The 25492-nt window shown below is 41.6% G+C and overlaps 1 protein-coding gene across 2 annotated transcripts in view; it reads right to left on the bottom strand.

Annotated features, from left to right (window-relative positions):
* The window catches only part of HNRNPLL (heterogeneous nuclear ribonucleoprotein L like), a 38312-nt gene extending 29197 nt beyond the window's left edge, over window positions 1–9115 (bottom strand). The window contains exon 1 of one of the 2 annotated variants that reach the window (XM_044261722.1): window positions 8621–9115. In XM_044261722.1, coding sequence (XP_044117657.1) covers window positions 8621–8809 — 189 coding nt within the window. In that variant the 5' untranslated portion in view covers window positions 8810–9115. The remainder of the gene's footprint in view (window positions 1–8620) is intronic. The other variant, XM_044261721.1, reaches the window with a different exon arrangement.
* Between the last annotated feature and the right edge of the window lie 16377 nt (window positions 9116–25492).

Here is a 25492-nt window from a genome sequence, read left to right as displayed (position 1 = left end):
TGGGGGGGTGGAGGGAAGGTTACCTGCTGAGCAGAGCCTGATGTGGGGCTTGATCCCAGGACACTGAGATCATGACCTGAGCCAAAGGCAGAGGCTTAACCCACTGAGCCACCCAGGTGCCCCATGAATATCCTTATTTTTAGGAAAGCTGGGGTATTTAGGAATGGATCGTCATGATAAATGCAACTTACTTCCATAGTTTAGGGGGAAAATGTATATAAATATAGATATACACATATGGAGATGAAATCCCAAATGGCAAAATGTTAAAAACTGATTAATCTAGGTGAAGGACATATGTAATTGAGTATTTCACAGAATAAAAAGTTGGCAAATTATTTTATTATGTAATACTTAAGGCCTACAATAAGGTATGAAGAACAATATAAACAGTCATTAACTCACCGCTCAGTTTAAAAAATAAAACACTGCCAGTCAGCTGAATATATCTACCTCCCTTCCCATCGTGGATATTCATTATCTTGAATACAATGCTTAAAAGAATGACCATTTTTCAAACTGGTCTTCTCTCAAAGAAATGGATTCCAGGACCAATTTTTTTAAATCCCTCAAAATACCTTATGTTAATATATTATTATTTAGTTTTATTTCCTAAATGGAACAGTTCAAAATGTAAGTCATTCTTCAGAAGCTAAAAGCTATTAAATGTAAACACTATGCTACTTAGAAGAAGATACAATTATCTCAACTTCAAGGCAGAAAACATATTTTGTCCCCCTTGTTATTTCCCTAATACCCACTCAGTGAATCTGCCATTCATGAGTTTATCTACCTTGATATTTCTCTCATCTTTGTATTACGGCCCCTTTTCTTGAACTTTTTTTTTTCCATCCTTTCTGTGAAAATAAAAGAAAACCCCCCAGGGTTGTTTCCAAAAATAAAACTGATATACTAATGATATCTTTTCAAGCAATATTTTTACCACCCCCTTTGCCCCAAATGTTAAAAGTTCTGGGGGGGATTTTTTTGTTTGTTTTTTTTTTTTTTGTTTGGAGAACGAGAGAGCAAGTGTGCACAAGCAGGGGAAGGGGGAAGAGAAAGACGAGCAGGATTCTTAAGCAGGCTCCACACCCAGCGCAGAGCCCAACACTGGGGCTCAATCATGACCCAAGGCAAAAATCAAGAGTCAGATGCTTAACTGAGCCACCTGAAGCCCCCTAAAACTTTTATCAGTATTTTCTTATCTCTACCTATCCTATATACTGGTGGTGAGAAATCTGAAATCAGTTGTACAATTTCTTTTATGTACCCTAAAATTACCTCTTTTGAAGTATCATACTATGCATCTAACTACTAATTGGTGAATAAATCAGTATTATTTACCCCATGCATGTATTAACACTTTGTCTTCTCCAGTTCAAAAGTTTCTTTTTAAAATCCTTTCTCATACAGAAGCCCAAATTCCTTCCATTTCTAATTATGTAGTTATCTAGGCTCCATACTGATCTATTTCAGACTAAAAACAATATTCCACGTGAGCACTCAGCAAATGAAGGCATGCCTTCATTTTACATACACTTTTTAAAATTTTTTAACTACTCTATCCCTTCCTTATGCAAACTTTGTCAACTATAATGGAGGCATTCTCTGGTCCCCTTCCCAGGCTATAGCCCAGTCTAGTTATAACCACTCCAAACTCCCAGCCCCTTAAGGCTATCTGAAGGACCAACTCTAATAACAACAACTTTAAATGCGAATTTTGACTATTGTTGATTAAAGAGCACGCTCTTCTGAAGAGAAGGGAAGCTCAGTAGAGTATAAATGAAGCTTCTATCTGAGAAAAATAAGAAGGGCCCATTAATGCCTCTTCACATAGTAAAGCAACAACTGTAAACCAGTAAAGGCAGGCACAATGTCCTTACTAGGCTTTTTTGTTTTCCCAGCATCTCCATGCCCAACACATGCTCAGCAGCAACTGAACAACCTTCTTCTGCCCTCTTATAACTACAGGATTAAAAAAGTCCAACCTCGGGTGCCTGGGTGGCTCAGTCGGTTAAGTGGCTGCCTTCAGCTCAGGTCATGATCCCAGGGTTCTGGGATGGAGTCCCACAACGGCTCCCTACTCCACGGAGAGCCTGCTTGTCCCTCTCCTTCTGCCTGCCGCTCTGACTACTTGTGATCTCTCTCTCTCTCTCTGTCAAATAAATAAAATCTTTTAAAAAAAAAATAACTCCAACCTCAAACTCAGTAATTCATTTGCCAGCACCAGACACAGAACCACTGCCAAGTGATTATCCAGCTTCTCCTTACATACCTCTAATGACAGGAAACCATCTACTCATGAGACAATCCATTATATTTTTAGAAAATTCTTGCTAATGTGCATCCAAATCACCCTCTCTGTCGTTTTGTATCCAAAATGGCCTTTGAAGTCAGACCAGCATTGGAATCTGGACACTTATTGGCTCATTGATCTTAGGCTAATTACTTTGCCAAGCCTCAGTTTCACTATTTAAAAAAATCCATATCATGTTAAGATTACTGTAAATAAATATACAATATACTAATATAAAATGTGTAGCACAGTGAGAGATGTAGTTATTTAGCAATGGTTCAAGAAATATTAAATGGTGCCACCTACCCTTATCTACATTTCCTTCTTCTACATGATAACCTTCCAATTATTTGTAATGATTGCTCACACCACACTTAAATATACCCGTCAGGCTGAACAGCCCAGATTCTTCTGTCATTCCTCTTATAATGAGATTTAAAGTGTCTTTTCCATTCTGGTAATCATTCTCTGGATGCCTCTTAGAATTAGAATTTATCAACATTAAAGAAAGAATTCTCTCTCCCTCTCTCTGTCAAATAAATAAATAAATCTTTTTTAAAAGGGGGGTGCATCTGGGTGGCTCAGTGGGTTGAAGCCTCTGCCTTCGGCTCAGGTCATGATCTCGGGGTCCTGGGATCAAGTCCCACATCAGGCTCTCTGCTCAGCGGGGAGCCTGCTTCCCCCTCTCTCTGCCTACTTGTGATACCTCTCTCTCTCTCTTTCTCTCTCTGTCAAATAAATAAATAAATAAATCTTTTAAAAAGGGGGGAAAAAAAAAGGAAGAACAAATTTATCAGTATTGTACCAAGAAATGAATACAGTATTTCTAGATACTAAGCTATCCCTTTTATTTGGATAGTTCATACAAATCAAGGACAAAGGAGTTTTAAGAGGGCAGCTGCACAACATGATTTTTATTAAACAATCACATCTCTTTACTTGCTCTTTTTTTCTTTAGAGAGGGAGAAACATGGGAGACAAGCAGGGAGGGGGGATCTTAAGCAGGCTACATGCCCCGCAGGGAGCCCAACAGGGCTTGATCCTACCACCCTGAGATGACGACCTGAGCCAAAATCAAGAGTTAGACACTTAACCGACTGAGCCACTTAGGCACCCATTTCTCTCTTCCATTTTTTTTTTAAGAAATAATACAGCAGATCCAAAATATGGGAAACCCTTTAATTTTCTTATTTAATATTTTTAGGTACATCTGATGACATAACAAAAATTAAAAAGAATGGGGCACCTGGGTGGCTCAGTGGGTTAAGCCGCTGCCTTCGGCTCAGGTCATGATCTCAGGGTACTGGGATTGAGCCCCACATCGGACTCTCTGCTCTGTGGGGAGCCTACTTCCTCCTCTCTGCCTGCCTCCTTGCCTACTTGTGATCTCTGTCTGTCAAATAAATAAATAAAATCTTTGGAAAAAAAAATTAAAAAGAACAGCCATATGCTTCAAATAACTTTCTAAAAAAATCTTTGCTTTTTTGCTCATGTAGTAGAAATTATTTGGTTTTGGCCAACCAGAACCCCTTTCCCCTTCTTTCTTTCTTTCTTTTTTTTTTTTTAAAGATTTTATTTATTTATTTAACAGAGATCACAAGTAGGCAGAGAGGCAGGCAGAGAGAGAGGGGGAAGCAGGCTCCCAGCTGAGCAGAGAGCCCAATGTGGGGCTTGATCCCAGGACCCTGAGATCATGACCCAAGCTGAAGGCAGAGGCTTTAACCCACTGAGCCACCCAGGCGCCCCCTCCTTCCCCTTCTTCTGGTTAAACACACATGCACGGACACATGGACACATGCACACTTGTGCGTCTTGAATGCTGTTGTCCCACTGGTATTCTCAATCACACAGTCATGCACACAGAAGCAGCCCAGTGATTAGCTGCAGGGAGAGAGAAGATAAAAAGTGCTGATCAGAAGGGATATATATGGGGGCACCTCAGTGGCTCAGTGGGTTAAGCCTCTGCCTTCAGCTCAGAGTCCTGGGATCAAGCCCCGCATCTGGCTCTCTGCTCAGCGGAGAGCCTGCTTCCCTTCCTTTCTCTCTGCCTGCCTCTCTGCCTACTTCTGATCTCTGTCTGTCAAATAAATAAATAAAATCTTAAAAAAAAAAAAAAGAAGGGAGATATATATATATATATATATGGGACTCTTCTTCCCATATATATATATGGGAAGAAGAGTGTTCTCTATTTGCTAGCTGTAAGAATGTAAGTCTAGCTTTATAAATACATAGAGGAAACGGGGCATACAGAAGCAAGTCTCAGTGACATCATCTAAATCCCTAGACCCAGCCATGCCTACTACTGCCACAACTTGGCTTTCTCAGGGACATGGGCCAATAAATTCCCTACCTCTGTCTGCCACTTTTTGTATTGCTTAAGCTCACCTGAATTGTTGCTGTGACTGCAACTACAAGCTTTCAAACTTGTTTTCAATTCATAGAGGCAAAAAAAAGCGCTAAATGAATCACAGATTCTTAGATATGGAATTTTTAACTTTAATATCTTCATCACGGAGAACAGCAGCCAGCACATATAAGGGTCTCAAGCATTGTTTTTTGATCAGTTAAGAGATCACAGTGTTCATCTAATCTAACCTCCTCATGAGATAGTTGAGTTCCAGAGATGTTAAGCCACAAAGCATACTGGTAGCAGATCCAAGAAACCTGCCTTGGTTGGGCTTATGGTTCTACTAAGAGCTCTTTCAACTGTATGTACTAACACAAAGAAATATAGTCAATTATTAAAACCAAAAGATAGTAAAACCTAATATTTTTCACTTTTTCCCTAATACCAAGCCAGAAAATCCTCACCTCACTCTACTGGAATACCTTAGCTAAAGGAGACAGAGAACATTATTGCTATAGAAGCCTCAAGACGCTGGCACTTACCTCCAGGGAACACACCCTTTAACTTTTTTATTACCCAGAGTGTAGTTACTATGCTGTCAGCCTCTAAACTTTTCCTATGGGAGCTAGCTAACAAAGTGACCTCATCTCATCTCCTATCCTATATTTATCCAATAAGCCATCATAATATTCCTATACATCTCTGTAATTCAGATCCTTAAAGTATAGGTGTGTGTCTTAAATTCAAACTAGATTCTCTACCTAATATATATCATTAGGAAATCCTAGGATCTACATTTTTATCTTGGCATTTTGCCGTTTTGTAAGTCTATTTATTAAAAGTTGAGAAACTTAAATTTTCACATCAGCAAACAAACCATTTTAACAATCTGATTTGCCTCTTGAGTCACTAGCAGAAAAGAATAAAAGAAAAACTTGAAAGTCTCCAAAATGAATTAGCACTCCATAAATCTTTATTGATGCCAGTCTTTTAAAAAGCAGATATTTCTATATAACCTCCCCATTTAATTCCTCAATTGGTTTTGCCAAGTAAAACTCCAATATTTGGGAGTCAAGCTGCTTTCTTAAAAATAAGTAGATACAAAATTTACCATTAATATGATCCTGAAGGTCCTGACTGCTAAATTTAAGACAACCACTCAGAATAACTAAATGTATAATGCATCACAAACCTCCATAATCCAGCTTTGTTCAACAATGCAGCCCAATGAATCTGAACACTCTAGGAATTTCTGATCTTCAAATTAAGTGCCAGAAGCCATAAATTTGAAGACTGTCTTATTTCTCATACCAACCTACCACCTCATTTCTTTTTTTCCTAACTCATTTCTCCATGCACCTTAACACATCATGACCATTCACAATCATCAACTCATTTTTAAATAGGAGCATCTGTAAAAACACTGATTTCCTTTTTTTTTTTTTTTTTTTTTTTTTTAAGATTTGACAGAGTACGCAAGAGGGGAGGAGCAAAGGGAGAGGGACAAGTAGATGCCAGCTCAGAGGCCAAGGTGGGGCTCCATCTCACGACCCTGAGATCAGGACCTGGGCAGAAATCAATAGCTCAGATGCTTAACTGACTGTGCCACCCAGGCACCCCAACACTGCTTCTCCTAAATACTCACTATTGTCTTTAAATCTAATTAATATATTATTAAAGCACTAGTGGGAACTTAATTATCTGAAGCTAAATAATGTAAATCTTTGAAGTCTTCCTTTGCACCTTACAAACCTCCAACTGGAATTGAAAAGATTGCTTATCATTGTACCTAACCTGCATTTACTGTTGTTTAACGGTTTGACCACAAGGTATTTTCTTCTCTGGCTGGACTGGAGGACAACTGAGGTTGAGCCAAACCCATTTCAGTTAGATGAATTACCGTATTTCTGGCTGATGACGCACTAGACATTAAACTTCTATCCAGGGAATGCCCATCCTAATAAAACTTTATTATGTGCAGGTTTCCACAGCTGCAATAATTTCAAAATAGCACCACAATTTACATGAATAAAAAGGTTTAAAAACGGGAAAAATAAAACTTCATTAAAATTGACAGTGCAGTATTGATTCTACAGTTAAATAAAAGCAATTCACTATCTCCTAAGAAACAACACAACAGTAAGATAAACAAAAATTAGAATTTATAACTCAATCTGCAGGTATTAGTTTCTGCCTGGGTAATTTAAAAGCTGCATTACATTAATCACCAAACTACAACTTCAGGTATGGAAAGGTTCAACTTTTATATTTTACAGACTAAATGAACTCAAGAATAGTAATTAAGGGACTTCCCCAAAGGCACACCGACCATATGATAGCTAAGACTTCTGACTCTCTCTAAGCCCTGCCCAGTGCTATTTCCATAGCTATCACTCTAGATATATTAATTAGGTATTATTTTCTTCCCAACATCCAAAATAATACCACTGTCTTAATATCAAATCTATTTTTCAAAGAAAAAAATTTTCATAAAAAAATTAAAGTATCTTTCCAAAACACTTAAAACATTTCATGCTACTACACAAAAAACTCAAGACTTCTGGCAAAAGAAATACACTGATCCATCGGCTCCATCTAAAATATCAGTTATTATATTCCTGCTTCCAAATTCCACAGGGGAACTGGTTTTGAACTGAAACTTTAAGAAAACATGCATTTCCTTTATTCACATGTTCAAGCCACATTTTGAATATTCCAAATACCTAGGCACAAAAAATCAAAAGCCATATCTAGCCACAAGGAAACACTTATTTTGAGGAAGAAAAAGTTCCTTTTTTCTAATGTGTTGAAACCTGTGTGTCACTGTTTCATATTTGGAAACTCTAACACTGGGGACTACTGACTAGAATTTTTCACATAAAAATTCAAACAACAGCTAAAAGGCTTATAATGTGCCTCTTATAAAATGATGAAAAACATTCTGAGTAGAATATATGTGTATAATTTCTCAAACTTCAGATAAAGCTTCTTTTAAAAAAATCACAATTAAAATGTGATAAATGTTTAACCGACATCTAAGCCATTAAGACATCTTAAGTGCACCAAAAAAGGGCAAAAACTTTTGCTTTGCTTCGTTTCCTCAAAGTCTCCACGCTCTTAAGCTGAGTTACCACTGCTTGCTGTGGGTTAAGACGATTTTCACATTCCTTCTGCCTCCACCTAACATTTCTGATAAGAGCAACAAGAATGTAAGAATGTGTGTTTAATGCAGTTCCGAGTTCAGTTCCTCCTTTCGTGGGACAAATCTGGTAAGATCTGTTTTACCTGAAAATAAGGATGATGTTAACAACTACCAAACACTTTTATTTTTTTGATCGAAGACCTAAAATCTGTACTGAGCAACGATCTTAAACCTGGGTAAGCAAAGCATGCACGCCATGCCTGCCAAGAGTAAAAAATTTTGAAATTAAACCTTCAGGGGAACTAGGGTGTGCGCGCAGAGCCCAATAGGTCATTCGGTTACAGATCTGCCCCGGACCCAGATGGAGAGAGACCCCGGCAGAACCCACGCAACCATCCTGTGACCGAGACTGGCGCGCGGATGCTGCGGCCACAGGGGCAGAAGGGAGAGAAAGGGTCGTCCCGAAGCCGGCCAGCCGCCGGAGGAGTTAAAGTAACAAAGAGCTAATCGCGCCCCAAAGCCCCCCCGGAGCGGAAGCAACGCCGCCCCGCCGCCCCCGCCCGGATACCCTCCCCAAGTTCAGGGCCGGCAAACCACTCGCACGCGGGGCCTGCAGCCAGGCCGGAGCCGGGTTCCCGGTTGGGATGCGGGAAACAGGTAGGGCAAAGAATAAAAGCTCTAAAGAGAGGAGCCGGCGCTTCCCGACTGGGTCAGCGCAGCAGCGGGGGGGGAAACTGGACGCGCGGAAGGCCCCGGGGCCGAGTCCCCGCCGCCGGGCCCTGCTTCCCGGGGAGCCGCCAGGCACAGGGGACGGGGCGCCGCGCTTTGTTACCGGCTGTGAGAAGCTCCGACCGCCGCCGCCGCCATCGCCCCCGCCCCGGGGCGTCGGTTCCCGGCGGTTCTCGCCTTCCTCGGCGGAGTAGTCGATCTCCCCTTCCTCGGTCTTGAGGCGCTTGGCCTGGCTCTCGTACTCGCGATCCTCCTCGTACGTCTCCCTGGGAGAGGAGGAGGAGGAGGACATGGCGGCGGCCGGAGAGACCGGCGGGCAAGCGGGTGGGGGTGGCGGCGGGGCGCGGGCCTCGGACGCCGCCGGCCAGTCCCCTCCACTGGCCGAGTGTCTTCAGCGAAGGTCTGCGCTGCCGGGCCGGACTCGGGGGCCAGGCGCCCAGGAGCCGGGTGGGTGCAGGGAGCGGGTCGGGATGAGGGGGGCGCCCCGGGAGGAAGCTCCGGAGCAACCGCTCCTCTTTATTACGGAGCCAACATTCAGCCTCTCCCTCCTCCTCCGTCTCCGCTCCCAACCCGGGGGAGCGAAATCTAAGGATGGGGACGCGACCGTGGCTTCCGGTCTTCCCTCCTCCCCTAATCCGCTCCCCGCCGCCCAGGCCGAGCCTCCGCCCCCGCCTTAGCCGCCGCCGCGGAGGATCGAATCCAGCCGCAGCCCGCGGGAAGCGCCCCTCAGCCTGGGTCCTGCTCCCTATTGGCAGGGGGAAAAGTCGACCGGGCTTCCAATTGGCCGGAAAGGCTGTTCGTCAAGAGCCGCCCACGGCTCGGCCTCGCCCCCCTCCCTGCGCCTGGTGAACTAGCCGCTGGCCTGCGAGTCCCGAGCGCCCAACGCTCGCCGCGCGCTGCCCGGGAGCCGTTGCTGCCCGGCGGCCGTTAGCGCTGTTGGGACTCAGCCGAAGGCAGGCGCCGAGTGAACCCCAGCGGGTGACGAGGCGTGCAGTGGAGCCAGGGTTGCGGGTGTTAACCGCCCTCCCGCTAATTTAAATGCTTTTATTACTTCTCTTCAAGAGGATGAGGAAAACCTCTAAAATCCCTGCAGATAGACCTCGCACAACCCTTAAAACTACAGAGGTTGAGGGGAGAAAAGGGCTCGGAACCATGCAAGTAGGGGTCTCCCTATGCTTTGTGCAAAATCTAATGAAAGTGGGTGCCCTCTCCCCCACCCCCTCAAACTGGATTTTCGAGAATAGCAGTCAAGATTTCCATTTAGCAAGGTGCAAGTCTGAAGAAGACGCTGCACGCGGAGGAATGTCAGTTTGATCAGTCAGCACTAGTCAGTCTAGTTTGCCATCTAGACCCCTCTTTCCCGCCAGTTACAGGGGACTGGTTTGTGTAAGTTTCTGCTCCAGTTAAATGTGTTTTTAAATCATCCATATAATACGTCATCCTTCATCCCAACCCTTTCCTTTCGGGAGGATCTGTTCATTTCACATCATCATTTATTTTCGGAAGATACAAAAACCGATCGAAATTCAGTTTGCCCTTCAGACCACAACTCACTTCCTCCGTGGTGCCCTGAGGACTCTTCCAAGCTTCTAGTTGCTTTCTCTTTTTCCAGCAGGTCCCTTTACGCTTACCTCTTAAGGGTGTTCTGTTTTAAAGACCAGAAACGCTTGAAGACGAACTGTGCTCTTTTTCACCTTTGCAAATCCAGTTCCGGCGCAGATCCCTGGCACAAGTTAGGTACTCAACATTGCTGAAGGATCCGTCCTTGGGAAGTAAAGGTCCAGTATCTTATTAGGAAAGAAACTAGCAAATCTAACCCAACCTGACTACCCTCTGTGACTTAACCCTTGGAGAACTGCCTAGGATGTAGATGCCTTAAGTGTTTCCAGGGATCAAGATGCCTTAAGTGTGTCCTTCGTCTTTATCCCTCAGACGCTCCTCTAAATGTGGCTCTTTCCTTTCCTGTATGGACTGTTTCCTCCTTCCCCCTCGTTCTTCCTCATTTCCAAAGTCATTTCTTCCAAATAAGCAATTTTTATTTATTGCTGGCAGTACTTTAACATACACTATTTTGTACTTCATAATTTACACTGCCTGTCATTTGGGGGAAAAAAATTGCAAGCTTTTCACAGCACCGCAGAACTTATAATCAAATTTGTGTGCAGCTGCAAGTGTACACTGACAAAATAGAACTAAAAAAATTTTGGAAATTTATTTTTTAAATTAAGATAGAATGGAAATGGACAAAAGAAGGAGGGAGCTACAGTGCCAGCTACATGAAGAAACATTACTGGCAGAGCACTGGGAAGAAGGAGAAGAGCCAGAAGGAAGGCCTTATTCAAACTTTCCAAATGTTTTAGAGTGATAATGAAAATGTTAAATTCTCAAAGCCTACCTCCAACTCCTAGATTATACCAGATTAATATGTGATTCTCACATTACTCCTTAAGGAAACCCAGCCTTGCTGAACCTTGTCGCTATACTCAGTGTTTACAAACAGAAGGTAGGTAACTTTGATAAAGTTTATTCTATTTATCAAAGTATGGAACTTAGTTCTTTTTAGGGATAGCTCAGCCAAATTGTTCAATAAAAAAAACTGAAGAAGTAAAATGTGGAAAGCATGTTTAAAGGAGATAGATCAGTACACTGACCACGGGTTATCTGTGAGCTTGTTGCTGATAAGTTGTTCAGAGACGTTAAGTCCTTTGATAAGAAAAATGTTAGCCAGCTCATCACTCTACCATGAGAAGAGTAAAAGAAGAAGGGCATAAATTCTACTCTGCATGGTTTAACTTGGATGAGATTAAGAAATTATATACCACCCAGTAGCCAGAAATGCCTAAGAAACCCAGAAACAGCTCCTAAATGCCACAACCATCTGGAATTTCTGTAGCACTCCATATAGCCTCAGGCCTCTGGCTGATTGTCTGAATGCTTGATTGGTTTGGCTGCTCTTGATTAGGGTAAGAAATGGCCAAGAACTACCATTGCCACAAACTCAGGGGCCCTATTAGAGTGGGATACAGGTCCAGAGCAGCCCTAGGGAAATGTCAAGGTCCTTTATAATCTAACCCTGAGACGCCCTTTAGTTTTAAATCTCAGGGCTGACTCTGTAATTTTTAACGTAGTGTGCTGAGTGATGAAGGGACCAGAAAACTGTATGAGATGGTCCCTGGGTTCTCAAAGTTTGCAGTCAAATTGGGGAAACAAGGGCACGTGGGTGGCTCAGTAGGTTAAAGCCTCTGCCCTCAGCTCAGGTCATGATCCCAGGGTCCTGGGATAGAGCCCCACATCAGGGTCTCTGCTCACCAGGGAGCCTGCTTCCTCCTCTCTCTCTGCCTGTCTCTCCACCTACTTGTTATCTCTGTCAAATATTTTTTTTTTTAATTGAGGAAACGAGGCACATATAAATATACATGTGATAAAAGTAATTCACACTGTGCCAGGCACTGTGCTAACCGTGACAGAAGCCCTCTAATAGGCATTATTGTTACTGTGCCCACTGTAAAATTAAAAGAAACAATCCAGAAAGGATTAAGGACCTGCCCTAGAGACAAAGTAAACCAGAGTCAGAATCAGAATCCAAGCCATCTGATTCCAGAGCTAGTACTCTTCATCAAAAAGAATGATTTAATTATTGTTTTATTTTTACTGCCACAAACACAGGTCTTCTAGTCACTTATCATGATACCAATTTATTCGCTAATTTCTACCAGGGCTTATGCAGAAAGGGGTGAATATAGTTTTCACCATTTTCATTGGTATAAGGAAATTTTATTAGCTTTATAAGAAATTATAAATTAAGCTGTTTTTATGTTCATTTTTAAATTTAATTTCTATAAAAAGGCTCAGAAATCATTAGAAAAGTGTCTCTATTTTGTGATGGATGCATAATTTGAATAACTGGAGATACAGATTATGAACTTTTCACACCCAGACTCCATCCCCAATATTTTGGCTACTTCACTGAATATACAAAACTCTTGTTTCCTGCCCCAGCTCTTACAAAATCAGATGATTAAAACCCTTAAGCACACCATGATTGTGAGCCACATTTCCAAAGGACTGGAACCGTAAAGGTGTATTTTAATTAAGACCTGTTTCAAGGGACGCCTGGGTGGCTCAGTTGGTTGGACGACTGCCTTCGGCTCAGGGCGTGATCCTGGAGTCCCGGGATCGAGTCCCGCATCGGGCTCCCAGCTCCATGGGGAGTCTGCTTCGCTCTCTGACCTTCTCCTCGCTCGAGTCCCGCATCGGGCTCCCAGCTCCATGGGGAGTCTGCTTCGCTCTCTGACCTTCTCCTCGCTCGTGCTCTCTCTCACTGTCTCTCTCTCTCAAATAAATAAATAAAATCTTTAAAAAAAAAAAAAAAAAGACCTGTTTCATGTGAACAAAGTCCCTTCAGAGACAAATCAATTAGTTCCTATGAAACTTTGTCAAATCCAGGGGATATCTGTGATGGTACCACTTCCATGTTCCATAGAGATCCCCCAAGAAAGGGCACCATGGTGCTGTACCCAACCTAGCCCTTTTAATTTGATCTGCATTGGGTTTGTTGTGGTGCAAAGAAGCCACGGTTCCAAGAGGATGCACGGTGTAGGAAGTGCCCTGCGCACTATTAGTCAAGTGTAGTCAAGTGTAACCACAGCGGTATTCTTTCAGGCATGACTGTCTTGCACCTTGCTTTGGGGCTACAACTGCCACCATGTTTGGCCTCTTTAAAAAAATAAATAATGATAACAATTTATGATAAATCAGCAAAAATAAAATAGATTTACCTTAGAGGACTAGCTCATCTACCAAATAATGACAGGTAAAATTCAGATTCTTATTATCACTGATAGCCACTTAGTCTTAGAAATAACACTTAAGTTATTTCCACTTCTAACTCCTGTGAATTGAGAGTACTTTAGACATCTTTAAAAATAATTTTAATAAGCAAAAAGAGTAAAATCATAGCATTTCTATCCCCAGGTGAGAGTAAATAGAATTTATCAAAGTAAATTCACCTTACATATGAAAATACAGTAAAAATTAACAAAGTAGTTGCTTATACTTAACAAAATGGTACTAAGTGCTACTGATCATTCCCAATTGTATAGAATGTGAAATAATGGGGAATGATCAGTGCTACTTAATACCTTTTTGTTGTTAAGTATGATCTCTCAGTTCTTCTTTTCTGTCTCTAATTTGAGAAAATAAAAATTTTACCCCATCAAAAAAAATTTTTTTTTACCCCATCAAGGAATTTTCCTTGGTAAGCAAGTTAACCCATTCTTCTTTCCCAATCTTTGATGCTGGGAACCACTATGAAAATGACAAGGAACACCAAGATAACACATAAACTAGGTTTTTTAGATCTCCATTTTTTTTTTTTTTAAACCTTTCCTATCTTTAGCTTTCTTGGCCTGGCAATGTCTTTGCATTCTGAATATGTTAGGGGACATTTAAATCAAAAGGAGTGGATTTTTAACAGAATTGTATAGTAGTTTCCCTTGATACAATGTTAAGTTCCCAAACCATTGTGGCACTTTCCCCACCACCACCCCTAAAACCAGAGGATCAATAGACCACCTTTATTTTAAGAGAAGAAGAGTGTTTGGCCCATGCATCCTAACCACATGTCAGCTTTTGAGTTTGGCTCCACCTGTGCCTTCAATGCAGTGGCCACTAGACACACGTGGCTATTTGCATGCAAATTAGTTAAAATTAAAGAAAATGCAAAATTCTATTTCTGAGTCACACTAGTCATATTTTAAGTGACCAAGAGTCACATGTACAAAAGGCTGCTGCTTTGGACATGCTGGACCGGAGTGTAGCCTAGAGAATGACTATATCTCATTCATCTTTGTGTCTTCATCACCTAAAACACTATACATAGTAGACACTGTCTAGACATTTGTTGGTTGAATTAAGCTCCTCGTTCTCACAGCTCAAGAAAAAGAAGCACATAAAATAGCACATGTAAGCTTTGCAAGTTATGTCTATGTATGTGTCTCAAAGATTGATCTCTAATTTGATTTGCTCCTCACTCATATTTGAAATGAGATCATTTAAAAGATGTCATTACATTTTTCAACCAACTAAGCTCATTTTGTACACTGGGTGTACCAAAATGTGTATGATTTAAATCTGTCTGTCAACCAATAGTATTAAATGAAGCCATCTATTGAAAGATTTCCAATTGTGAATATTTTTCAAAAGTGACAATTCCTTTCACGATGAAGTCACTCTCTGATTTTTCTTTAAGAATGCCATTACATGAACGTCAGAATTTGCACTGAATTGAGAATTAGGCAAGCAAAAATGGTATCCCTTAAAGATACTATCATAAGCATCCAATGTTAAAAGTTTGTAAGATAAACTTACTATTACTAATTATAAATAACCAGCACTGCATAGAACTTCACTATGTACAAAGCAGTTTCACATACATTGCCTTATTTGATTTTCACAGAAACTTTATGGGTAGACAGGACAAGTCCTTACTGTCTCCATTTGGTAATGTTCAGAAAAGCTAATATTTTCCTCTAAATTCCCATCTTCTTTCCAGTATACCAATGAGGACATATGAACTATTATTTATAGTGATTAGATTGGAATTGGAACTTTCATTTTCCTGCCCTATTTGGATGGAACTACTTTCTTAGGAATATAATTTTTCATTAGATATAATATATAAAATGTAATACATATAAATACCTATTCAAAGAAAATCCTCAATAAATATTGTTAAATAAATCAGTGTATACATCCATGGTCCTGAAAACAGAGCTGACTATATAAAAATTCAGTTGCAGAGAACAGAATTCATCCAGTTAGTTTAGACCAGAAGTATTAAATACTTAAAGAATAACTGAGGGTATTAATGGAATGATTCTCTTTCTTTCTCTCTCTCTCTCTCTCTTTTTTAAGAGGATCAAGCAAGTTGTGGGGAAGGGGCAGAAGGGAGACTCTTGAGCAGGCTCCATGTCCAGTGTGGAGCCCAATGCAAAGCTTGATCTCACGACGCTGAGATCATGACCTGAGCTGAAATCAAGAGTTGAATGCTTAACTGACTGAGCCACCCAGAGACCCCCAATTTTGCATTTCTAACAAGCCCTAAGTGATGTTAGTGCTGCTGATGTGAGAACCGCATTTTGAATACCAGCATTTTAGATAAGTCTTCTTCAATCAGGCTGTCGAATGAATGGAGTGTGCCAAGGCAATGATTCCCTTCAACCCTTGGGACAGTTAGGTGAGGCCAGGGGCAGGCAGAGCCTCCAGGCCAGTTGGCCCCCCCTTCCATCAGAGTGCCATAGAAGCACTAATATTTTCCACCTGTACTGTGATGTGGGAAGCATTGCCCTCTTTGAATAAATATGTCTATTATTGAGTCTTTGTCAAGTATTGGCCAGTACATGCACTCTTTTTGGACTCTTTTATTGGTAGCAGAAATTTTTTTAAAAATGTGAGCTATTCTGGCAACAAATGTAGAGAACTAAAGATAGCTCTGGGCGCCTGGGTGGCTGAATTGGTTGAGCATCCAACTCTTGATTTTGGCTCAGGTCGTGATCTCAGGGTCGTGGGATAAAGCCCCACATCAGGGTCTGCACTCAGCATGGAATCTACTCAAGATGCCCTCTCTTTTCTTCCTTTGGCCCCTCTCCCTGTTCACTCTCCCTCTAAAAACAAGTAAATCAATCTTAAAAAAAAAAAAAAAAGCAAGAAGTAAGATCGCTATAATCGAATTGTGTATCATCAAGCCAACTCTTAAAAAGATTTACAGTGAGAAAAGATAGTAGTGGGGTACCTGGGTGGCTCAGTTGGTTAGCAGTCCAACTGTTGATTTCAGCTCAGGTCATGATCTCAGGGTCATGAGATGGAGCCCTACGTCAGGTTCCGAGCTGGGCATGGAGCTTGCTTAAGATGTTCTCTTCCTCTCACCCTGCCCTGCCTCTACCCTGCCCCTGCCAACTCCCCCAGTGCACATATACATACTCACTCTCTCAAAAAAAAAAAAAAAATTCTAAGATGGCTTCAAAATGACCATAGGAAGAGAAGAAAGTCCATCTGCTTGATTGTTTCTTTTTTTTTTTCTTTAAAGATTGTATTTATTTATTTATTTGACAGACAGCGATCACAAGTAGGCAGAGAGGCAGGCAGAAAGAGGGAGGAAGCAGGCTCCCCACTGAGCAAAGAGCCTGATGCGGGGCTCCATCCCAGGACCCTGAGATCATGACCTGAGCCAAAGGCAGAGGCTTTAACCGAGTCACCCAGGTGCCCCTGCTTGATTTTCTATAAGGTGCAGTGCTTTTTTGCAGAAAAGAAGTGGAAATTTACAAAAATGGTATTTGGAATTGTCTTCATGAATACCGATGTGTATATCTGCAATTGAACAGATGGGGGGTGTCCTACTGACAGTAAGACGTGAACTCTAGTCCTTCTAATCTAGGTGAGGCAATAGCTCTACCTAGTCAAACTGAGTTCTTATCACAAGCAGCAACATTTCAACCACTCCTTAAATCCCTTCTCTGGCCCCAGCTTCCCATTCTTATCAACCAACTGGAACACTAAGGATGTATTTGTGAATTTTTCAGCCATGGCCTTACGAGGAGAGCAACCCTGTGGGTGTGGTGTTTTGAATGGTCAATAGTACCGTGGCTATTGTATGCTTAGGGAAGGAGGGTGAAGAACTGAGACCAGCAAAGATAGATTTCACCCACTTCACAACTTTAAAAGATTAAGTCTGCCCAGTGTTGTTGTGGGGAAGGACGTTTGCCAATCACCTCCAGATTACCAAACTCCAGCCTTAGAGATTCAAGTAAGAGAAAGAGAAGAATGGGTTAAAGAAGATAAATGAACTTGGAGTGCATGGCTGGCTCAGCCAGTAGAACACATGACTCTTGATCTCAGGGTCATGAGTTCAAGCCCCATACTGGGCAAAAAGCCTACGTTAAAAAAAAGAAAAAAAAAAAAAGCAGGGGCGCCTGGGTGGCTCAGTGGGTTAAAGCCTCTGCCTTCGGCTCAGGTCATGATCCCAAGGTCCTGGGATCGAGCCCCGCCTGGGATCGAGCCCCGCATCGGGCTCTCTGCACAGCAGGGAACCTGCTTCCCTTCCACTCTGCCTGCTAGTAATCTCTGTCTGTCAAATAAATAAATAAAATTAAAACAAAACAAAAACGACATGATCTAGAAATGACATGGGTTGGAGCATTGGGCCTATATTGATTGCTGTTTACTTTATTCCTGGTACTTTGAAGGGATCTAGTTGTAACATGCCAGACATTACAATTCGATACTGAAATAGATTCAGCAGTTCACAATCCAGTTGACATCATTGCCACATTGTGAAAGAATTGATTCTTACTGTTTTTTAAAGATTTTATTTGAGAGAGAGAACACATAAACAGGGGGAGGGGCAGAGGAAGAGAATCCCAAGCAGACTCTGCACTAAGCGTGGAGCCCAGTGCGGGGTTGGAGCCCAAAATCCTGAGATCACAACCTGAGCCGAAACCAAGAGCTGGACACTTAACTGACTGAGCTACCCTGGTGCTCAATTCTTACTTCTAGACACCCCCAGCTAGAACATCAACTCTCTTCTGCATTTTCAGTTGGTCTAACAGTCCCCTGACTAAAAACTACATTCCCAGCCCCCCACCCCTTGCTGCTAGGTGTGGCCATGTGACAAAGTTCTTGTCAATGGAATAGGAGCAGAAAGGATGGTGGAATTGCTACATCATTACTTAAAAAGAAATCGTTTGCCCTCAGTGTTTTCTTTTTCCCTTCCCACTTGCTGGAGTACACATGTGGAACTGAATCAGCTTCCACCGTGCAGAACACTGTAAAAGATGGCAGCAGAGAACCGAGGTCGAAGGCACTAGGTCCCTGGGTAATTTTTATGGAGCAGAACAACTCCACAGCCTGAACCACAGACTTCCAGACTGTTCCATGAGAAAGGCAAACTTCCACTTTGCTTGTATGCCTTATTTTGGGATCTCTTGGTATGGTAGTTTCTAGCCTATACCTAGCATATTTACATCAGACCCTCCAGGGAGGGAAACAAGATTGCCGGAAACCAGAGCTTGAAAGAATACATATTCTCTTATACTTTTCGATTTTGTGCTATATACACATATTCCCTAGTTATTAAAAATTAGTCAATCAATTTGTTAATTTGTTAGTGCCTTTGTATCCGGGTTAAATTAAACAAAAACTAATTTCTCTTACTAGAGAGTGTTTTTTTGTCCTGGCAGAAAGAGGCATGTTTTTTGTCCCTAGATCTTTAATATCTTGGCTTCTACCACCAACTTTAGCAGATATTCCTAGAAGAATGTGATAGCAGGAGCAGCAGTCTACATCACCAAATATGATAACTAAGAACCAAATGCCCATGAGTGTTAATGAGACACAATACTTTCTGTGCTGTCTTCTCCTTTTATTCCCCCTCTGCTCATTTGCTTCTTAATTACCACATATCAGTGAAGTCATAACAGTATTTGTCTTGCTCTGACTGATTTCACTTAGCATTATACTCCCGAGCTCCATCTACGCCATTACAAACAGCAAGAGATAATTTTTACCTTCCCACTATCATCATATCATCAAAGGAAACTTTATTTAGATGATTGCAAAATCATTTCTAAGGAAGCCAAATTGATATATGATTCAGATGGGGAAGAAGGACACAATGACCCCATTAACAGTGGACGTGACTCTCATTCTGCAGAATGCTTCCTGGAGCTAGCCCACATTCAGAATTGTCACTGATTTCACAGGAAACTTCATACAAGAAAAAAAATGAATTATTTCATCAGTGATCCCTGTGATTTGAGTTAGAACTTAATGTTATGTTTGGCTTCAATGGGAAAGTTACTGAAAATATTTTGGCAATGCCTAATGTTATAAAAAAATATATATTACGGATTACAGCATCTAACATTTGCGGAATACTTTACAGCCCTCCTCCTCTTACATAATGGATGTGAGCACAAGAAATAGAACCTCACTTATGAACATGTGCTGAGTAATATGGCAAGTATATAATATAGGACAAAGTGTAGGAAAAGAATAAAATCATTGTCAACATTTACATAGCCATTCTGTTCCTTGCTCCATTAGTACGAATGATTAAAAATGGTTTTTTAACATCTCAATGAAATTGTTCTGAAAAGCAATCATCTGAGAGTCAGATGATCAGTGGGCCTAAGCCTTGGCAGAGAAGGGGAATGTGAATGATTGACACACACCTTCTCCTGTTCTGGGGCATATATTTGAATCTGTAAACAAATACAGGGGTGTTTGACTCTTGACTTAGTGAGCTATATTCAGAGTCTTGATGAATTTGGAGGCTGAGAAAGAAAGGAAGAGAAGATTGGGAGCAAGAATCTGGGAGAGCAGAATGGAAGGCATGGCTTCTCCCCACTCCACTTCTCCTCCACCCCGACATACCGGGCTGTGAACTCGTTAGGTCCTTGCAAAAAGAAGTGTTAGAATCAGAAGCTGAAACTTTCACATGATACTTTGTTGGACTAGGCACACATATGGTGCTGTCTTGAGACCCAGGTAAGAAAGAACAGAGTGGGGCACCTGGGTGGCTCAGTGGGTTAAAGCCTCTGCCTTCAGCTCAGGTCATAATCCGGGGTCCTGGGATCGAGCCCCACATCAGGCTCTCTGCTTAGCAGGGAGCCTGCTTCCCCCTCTCTCTCTGCCTACTTGTGATCTCTGTCTGTCAAATAAATAAAATCTTTTAGGGGCGCCTGGGTGGTTCAGTGGGTTGGGCCGCTGCCTTCGGCTCAGGTCATGGTCTCGGGGTCCTGGGATCGAGCCCTGCATCGGGCTCTCTGCTCAGCGGGGAGCCTGCCTCCTCCTCTCTCTCTCTGCCTGCCTCTCTGCCTACTTGTGATCTCTGTCTGTCAAATAAATAATAAAAATCTTTAAAAAAAAAAATATTTTAAAAAGAAAGAACAGAGTGAGATAGGCCTCTGTCAAATAAATAAAATCTTTAAAAAAGGGGCACCTGGATGGCTCAGTGGGTTAAAGCCTCTGCCTTCAGCTCAGGTCATGATCCCAGGATCCTGGGATCCAGCCCCGCATTGGGCTCTCTGCTCAGCAGGGAGCCTGCTTCCTCCTCTCTCTTCTCTCTCTCTCTCTCTGCCTGCCTCTCCACCTACTTGTGATCTCTGTCAAATGAATAAATAAAATCTTAAAAAGAGGACAGAGTGAGATCGGTCATTGTCTTAATTGCTGGGTGGGTGGAGCTAGTCATGCCTCCATGTGTGCCTCGTGGGATGTAGCAGCAGGCCCTAGCAACAAGATGGGCGCCTCCTTCAAACAGATTTTGAATAAGGGACTCCCAGCATCCCAGGAACATGAGCACATTTGAGCCTCACTCAGCTCAATGTAAGAAATTTCATTCACAACTCCCAAATGAATTGGTGAAGGTGTTTATTCTTTTTTTAGGTGTTTTTTTTTTTTTAAGATTTTATTTGACACAGAGAGAGGGAACACAAGCAGGAGGAGTAGGAGAGGGAGAAGCAGGCTTCCCACTGAGCAGGGAGCCCGATGCAGGACTTGATCCCAGGACCCTGGGATCATGACCTGGGCCAAAGGCAGACACTTAACAACTAAGCCACCCAGGTGCCCTGGCGAAGATTTTTTTTTTTTTTTTTAAGATTTTATCTATCCATTTGACAGAGATCACAAGTAGGCAGAGAGCAAGGGGGAAACAGGCTCTCCGGGGAGTAAAAGAGCCCAATGTGGGGCTCAATCCCGAGACCCTGGGATCATGACCCTAGCTGAAGGCAGAGGCTTTAGCCCACTGAGCCACGCAGGAGCACACACCTTGCCCCCCTGCCTCGTGAAGATTTTATGAGGGAAAGTTACCAAAGTCTTTTAGGTAGGCATGTATTCCAACTACATCTGGTTTTATCCAAAAAATACCCCATTCGTTCACAATTTTATATTCCGTAGGTGTTCCTCATTTTATAAAATGAGTATTTCAGAAAAGTTGACTACAAATAAAATTAAATTATTTTCTAGTGGAGGAAAAATTCCAATAAATTGGGTTTAGAACTTTTGATAATGGGGAAGTTGAGATGAATGCTAGGTTGGAGCAGGCTAGGCACTGAAAAGCCAATGGAGCCACATGCCCTACTCTGAAATTATTCCTCCGCTATTAGCCTCTGCCATGGTCGTCATGTTCACAAAGACCAGATTTTTAAGCTCGTATTTGTGGGGCCTAAAGAATGAGACTGTATTAGCAACATTTCTTCTGGTACTATCACACCAAAGTAAATTTTGCTTAAAATTATGTAGAACGGGAGCACCTGGCTGGCTCAGTTATTGGAGCACGCAGCTCTTATCTCGGGAGTTGTGAGTTCAAGCCCCACACTGGGTGTAGAGATTACTTAAAAGGATCTTTTAAAAAATTATTCAGAATAAATCAGTTCCATGTTCATTCCAAAAGTTCAGAATTTTTTATATCGCACGTTGGAATCCCTCTTAGGGACCATGTTGTTTAGCACGCAAGGACAAGATTCGAATCCATCAGTGGGAAATTAACCTGTAATGGACCTCTCTTGTTTTTAACACTCTAGCTTCTCCCCTTTTTATTAGAATTCTTCTTTCCTGTAAGGAACCCAGTCCCGGTGTCTCTGTTGGGACTGAGCTCTCACACGGCCAACATGACAAGTATGCAAGTGAACAGGGAAGGCCAACCAGAGTTCCCTGTTGCCTCAGTGTCCTTGCTTCTTGTATGTGTGACCCAGCAGAACACATCAGAATTGCTTCCAAGAGTTTTTGGTCAGAACAATTGGGATAGATTGTCCTTAGTGTTGGATTTGCTAAACTGGGAGCTTAGACATCTGGGACTGGAGAAGCCCAAATGAAGCTACAAGAGATAAGGAGAGTCAGGAGATAGGGAAACAGGCCTAATGACCTCATTTGAACCCCTTGATTCAGTTACGCCTGAAGCCAACTTCATGTTGATTGCCCTTTCATCTCCTACCATCCACTCCAGAGCAGTAGGCTCAACTATTCCAATCCCAAATCAATATACTTGGCTCACCAGGAGTAAAACTCCCACCATTTCCCAGTCCTGGGTTCCTGGGGTTTGCTTCCAGGCAGTGGTGTCAAATGAAAATGGCAAGACAATAAGAACACGCAAGCACATGATTCTTCATCTTCATTAACTTAGGTCAAAGTCAGGGAGTAAGACAACAGTTTAGAAGCACCTAGAAGTTCTTTCAAGCCCACAGGATCTAGATAATCCTTTTTATAAACAGAAATCGTTTTCCTTATGACACAAGTCTTAACCTGTGGTCAGTTCACTTCCAAAATGCCTCTCCAGATCATCCTCCAAGGTTTAGTTCTTTCACTTTTTTGCATTTGGTTTTTGCCATTATCATAAAGAAGGTGTTCCTCCACAGCTAGGGGAAAGCACATAGAATTCATGGCTTTTTCCCCATGATCATTTAGTCTTTCGAAGTTAAATTTTTTTAATTTTATTTTTTTCTTATTCTATTTTTAAAATTTTTCCTCTTTCCTATTTTATAATTTTTAAATATTTTATCTTATCAATAACTTTTTAAAAATCTTTTTAAAATTTTCATTTTTATAGTCACATTCTTTTTTAAAGATTGTACTTATCTATTTGACAGACAGAGATCACAAGCAGGCGGAGAGGCAGGCAGAGAGAGAGAGAGGAGGAAGCAGGCTCCCTGCTGAGCAGAGAGCCTGATGCAGGGCTCCATTCCAGAACCCTGGGATCATGAGCTGAGCTGAAGGTAGAGGCTTTAAGCCATGAGCCACCCAGGTACCCCATTATAGTTTTTTTTATACCTTCATTGTATTTAACCTTATTTTTTTTGATACATTTAGGGTTTTTTGTTCTTTAAAATTTTGGATACAATTTATTCTAACAGATCAAAATATACCCTAAATCTAGTGCTTTTAGTCTCCAGCCTGATCACATTCTTTCCTCTTTTTTTTTTCTTTTTTCAACCAACTTCAAATCTTATCAATTCCTTTTTTAGAATTTTTAAAAATTTTCATCTTTACAGTTATATTCCCTCCCTTCATCGTGTTTAGTCTTATTTTTGTATATATATATAAGTTTTTCTTTCTTTAAAATTTTGGGAGGTAGTTTCTTCTAAGAGACCAAAATACACCCCAAATCAAGGGTGTGACTCTGTTTTATTCACCAGTCTAATATATATATATATTTTTTTCTTTTTCTTTTTTCCTCCCTTTCTTCTCCCCCTGGTTTCAGGTCTCTTCTAATTTGGTTAGTGTGTATTTTTCTGGGGTCGTTGCTACCCTTTTAGTATTTTGTTCTCTCATCTATTCTTATCTGGATAAAATGACAAGGCGGAAAAACTCACCACCAAAAAAAAAAAAAGAACAAGAGGCAGTACCAATGGCTAGAGACCTAATCAATATGGACATTAGTAATATCTAAGAACTAGAGTTCTGAATGACGATTTTCCAGGTGCTACATGGGCTTGAAAAAAGCATGGAAGATATTAGAGAATTCCTTTCTGAAGAAAGAAGGTGTTCCGTCATCAGAACACCTGTGGGAAGGGGCACCTGACTATATCGGTGGGCAGAGCATACAACTTTTGATTTTGGGGTTGTGAGTTGTTTTTTTTTTTTAAAAGATTTTATTTATTTGTTTGACAGAGAGAAATCACAAGTAGATGGAGAGGCAGGCAGAGAGAGAGAGAGGGAAGCAGGCTCCCTGCTGAGCAGAGAGCCCGATGCGGGACTCAATCCCAGGACCCTGAGATCATGACCTGAGCCGAAGGCAGCGGCTTAACCCACTGAGCCACCCAGGTGCCCCGGGGTTGTGAGTTTGAGCCCTACATTTGGTGTAGAGATTACTCAAAAAATCTAAAAAACAAAAAACAACAAAAAGAACACCCGTGGGGAAAGACCACATCACAATTTGAATGAAGCTTGAACTACCCCATGTTTAATCCCGGAGTTGAACCCAGGATTCTTGGCTCCTCTTGCCTTTATAGTCACAAAAACAGACTTTCTGCAGTCCCTGCCCATCTCTCTTCCTTGTTTTGTCTCTTCCAAAACTTTTGGCTGACACATTCATTTTGCCCTGAATTTGCTATTTAACTTATTTTATCTTTACTAACTAATATGGCTAGCTTTTCTTCCTCCTGCATAATACATTCCATCTGAAGTTCTCTTTTAGACCAAAATTGTCCATTCAACCCCGTGAACTTCCCAGCTTCCACGAGCCAATAAAGTCTTCTTTTCCATAAGCCCATTTAAGGGAGGGTTTCTTTCACGAAAAAGGGATTGTACCTCCTGCCACAATGTGCTGAACCATTAAACCCTTCTCAAGGGTTTTCATTGCTATAGCCAGTTATCATCATGTTCGCTATTATAATTCTGGAGATGAAGGAAGGCATGGTAGCATGAGCACACACTTATGCCTCCTCCCAAACACTAGTAATATAACAGTGAAAGAATACAATAAAAAGGTATTAGCTCCCCCCCCAAAAAAAAAAATTGGAGAGGAAACAGAAACAAAAGACTATTCCACAAATTTATGGAAGATTGAAAAGTAAATGGAGAAGTCATAACCAACCTAACAGAACAGAGGAAGTTGAAATACAAGCATCTCAGAGGGGGATTTCCAATGAATAATGAGCTAGAAACTGAGAGTCTAAGTGCTTGGACCACACATGGTAGAAGTGAAGGTGTGACTCCAAAAGTAATATGACTGGTGGACTGTATGTGGAAAATGGTTGTGCCTCTAGTCCCCAATCCCCTTCTCAATTCTAAGGAGCCAGAAAACTACCACTCCACAGGAGAATGGAAGTTCATATTCTGGAGAAATTAACCCAAGAGGCTCTGGACTTGAAAACTAAGCCGCATGCAGGGTAAGGACAAGTCATCAAGTTGAAAATGGGAGTGTCATGTGAGAAGCTAATACTGACCAGTGGGGAGCCTCAGGCATGTCCCTATTCCCTGCTCA

This window comes from Neovison vison, chromosome 8, assembly GCF_020171115.1.
Source record: "Neovison vison isolate M4711 chromosome 8, ASM_NN_V1, whole genome shotgun sequence".
Classification (NCBI taxonomy): Eukaryota; Metazoa; Chordata; class Mammalia; order Carnivora; family Mustelidae; genus Neogale; species Neogale vison.
This window is presented reverse-complemented; position numbering and strand designations above follow the sequence as displayed.